The following is a 2,204-nucleotide window of genomic DNA, read 5'->3' as shown; positions in this document are numbered from 1 at the left end:
GTCATCATTTAGAGCATCAATCTGTAGATGTTCAGTGCAATTCTGGCTACAGTCTTCCAAATGGACAAAGCACAATTACATGTACAGAGTATGACTGGTCCCCTCCTCCCAAATGCATCCGTGTCAGTAAGTAAGATCCTAGAAATTTTATAAGGCTGGTGTATATTAACCATGACAAAATGCACGTATCAACTTCTCTTTTCCCAATGGAAACTTTAATTTTTGATCCAAGTTTGTATAAGTGTGTATACAAATCTCTTGATAAATATTTAGCAAAATAAATGAGGCTATTTGTAGATTTTAGTTAAGAATACATTAAAATAATTTTGAATTTATTACTTGTTGGTAAAAGTGAGTCACATTTAATATTTACACTGAAATCACTAAATTGGTTTACTCAGAATGATTGTAAAATTCTAGCCAAAATATCATCCATATATTCAAGCAGTAATTCAACATATATTTCTGCTATATGTCTGTTTCTCTAGGATATATAGCTAGGAATGGATTTTTTAGGACATTATGTATATTCCACTAAGAAGGTGATTCCTAACTATTTTCCATAATGGTTGTATCAGTATACATTTATATCAACAGTTCCTTGTTGCTGTACATCCTTGTTAATGATTGAGGTTACATACTGATATTTACAAAATGAGTGGTTGTAAAATGTTATAGCATTAAAGTCTTAACAAACATTTCTTTTATTAATTTAGTTGAGCATATACTCAATTTTATTGGCAATTTATTTATATATGAAATGCATTGATGTTTTTCTTTACCTTTTTAGGGGTTTTTTGGTCTTGATTTGTTGGAATTGTCTATTCTGAATATTAATTCTCTTTCACTTATAAGTATTGCAAGCAATTTCTCCTGTTCTGTTTCTATTCTTTTACTACATTCAATGTTATTCTTTTTTTCATGATTAATGCTTTTGTGTCTTACTTCCAGAACATTTCTCTACATCAAGGACATAGATAATGCTGCATGTTGTTTTTAAAAGTTTTAATATTTCACCTCTCCTGTTTATATATTCAGTCTATTTTGGGGTTGATTTTTATGCATGGTAATAATTAATTTTTGTTAAAAAAATATGAAAAACTCAAATTTTCCTCAGTAATCTGTAATTGTACCTTTCCCATGTATTATAAATTATATATTGGCTATTAATATGAGCTCTGTAGTCTCTGGCATAAGTAAATACATTTTTCACCAGTGTTCCAGTGTTACTATATTGTTTTAATTGCTGTAAATTTAAATAAGGCTGGACACGTATTCAAAACTTTTCGCCCTAATATTTTTTCTTCATCATTTTCTTATTTTTTCTTGTGGCTTTAATCTGACATATGCATTTTAATTCAGTTTATTAAGTTCCTTCTAAAACTTTATATAGATTATATGGAATTATCTTAGACCTCCAGATCAATTTATGGAAAACAAGTATCTTTATGATATTGAGCCTTCCTACTGATTAATATTATATATTTAAAATTTTATTTAGATGTCTTAGTTACCTAGTGCTGCTATAACAGAAATACCACAAGTGAATGTCTTTAACAAGCAGAGATTTATTCTCTCTCAGTTTAGGAGGTTGCAAGTCTGAAATTAGGGCACTAGCTCCAGGGGAAGGCTTTCTCTCTTTCTTGGTCTAAGGGGAAGTCATCAATCTTTCCCTGTTCTAGGAGCTTCTCAGTGCAAGAATCCTAGTCTGAAGGACTCACTCCACTCCTGGCTCTTGTTTCTTGGTGGTACTGGGTCCCTCTCCTCTCTTCTCACTTCTCTCTTTAATATCTCAAAAGAGATTGACTCAGATACAGTTTAATCCTGTACGTTAACATAATGGACAGCTCATTCCCAAACAGGATCATAGCCATAGGCATAGAGGCTAGGATTTACCACACACAGGATAATTACATCAGATCACGAAATGGAGGGCAACCACACAGTACTGGTTATTATGGCCTAGCCAACTTGACACATATTTTGGGGGTCATAATTCAGTCCATGACATGTGGTCTTTATGAATGTCTGCTAGTTGTTTTCTATTATGCATTTTTGCTTACGAAAATTTCATAATTATTATGCATTATGTTTTTTATAGATAACATGTTTATTACTTACTTAAACTTTAGAAATGTTCTTTTAATATTTGGTGATTTGATTAATATTATTAATCTTGCTTAAAATTTGAAATTAGATTTATT

At 30.9% G+C, this 2,204-nt stretch overlaps 1 protein-coding gene across 1 annotated transcript in view; it reads left to right on the top strand.

The window, feature by feature from the left end:
- The window catches only part of CFH (complement factor H), a 253,742-nt gene that overhangs the window by 48,798 nt on the left and 202,740 nt on the right, over nt 1-2,204 (top strand). Inside the window, 1 exon segment of the mRNA XM_023737009.1 lies at nt 1-126. Within this exon segment, the coding sequence (XP_023592777.1) occupies nt 1-126 (126 nt within the window).

Source organism: Trichechus manatus, unplaced genomic scaffold (assembly GCF_000243295.1).
Source record: "Trichechus manatus latirostris isolate Lorelei unplaced genomic scaffold, TriManLat1.0 scaffold00095, whole genome shotgun sequence".
NCBI lineage: Eukaryota > Metazoa > Chordata > Mammalia > Sirenia > Trichechidae > Trichechus > Trichechus manatus.
This window is presented reverse-complemented; position numbering and strand designations above follow the sequence as displayed.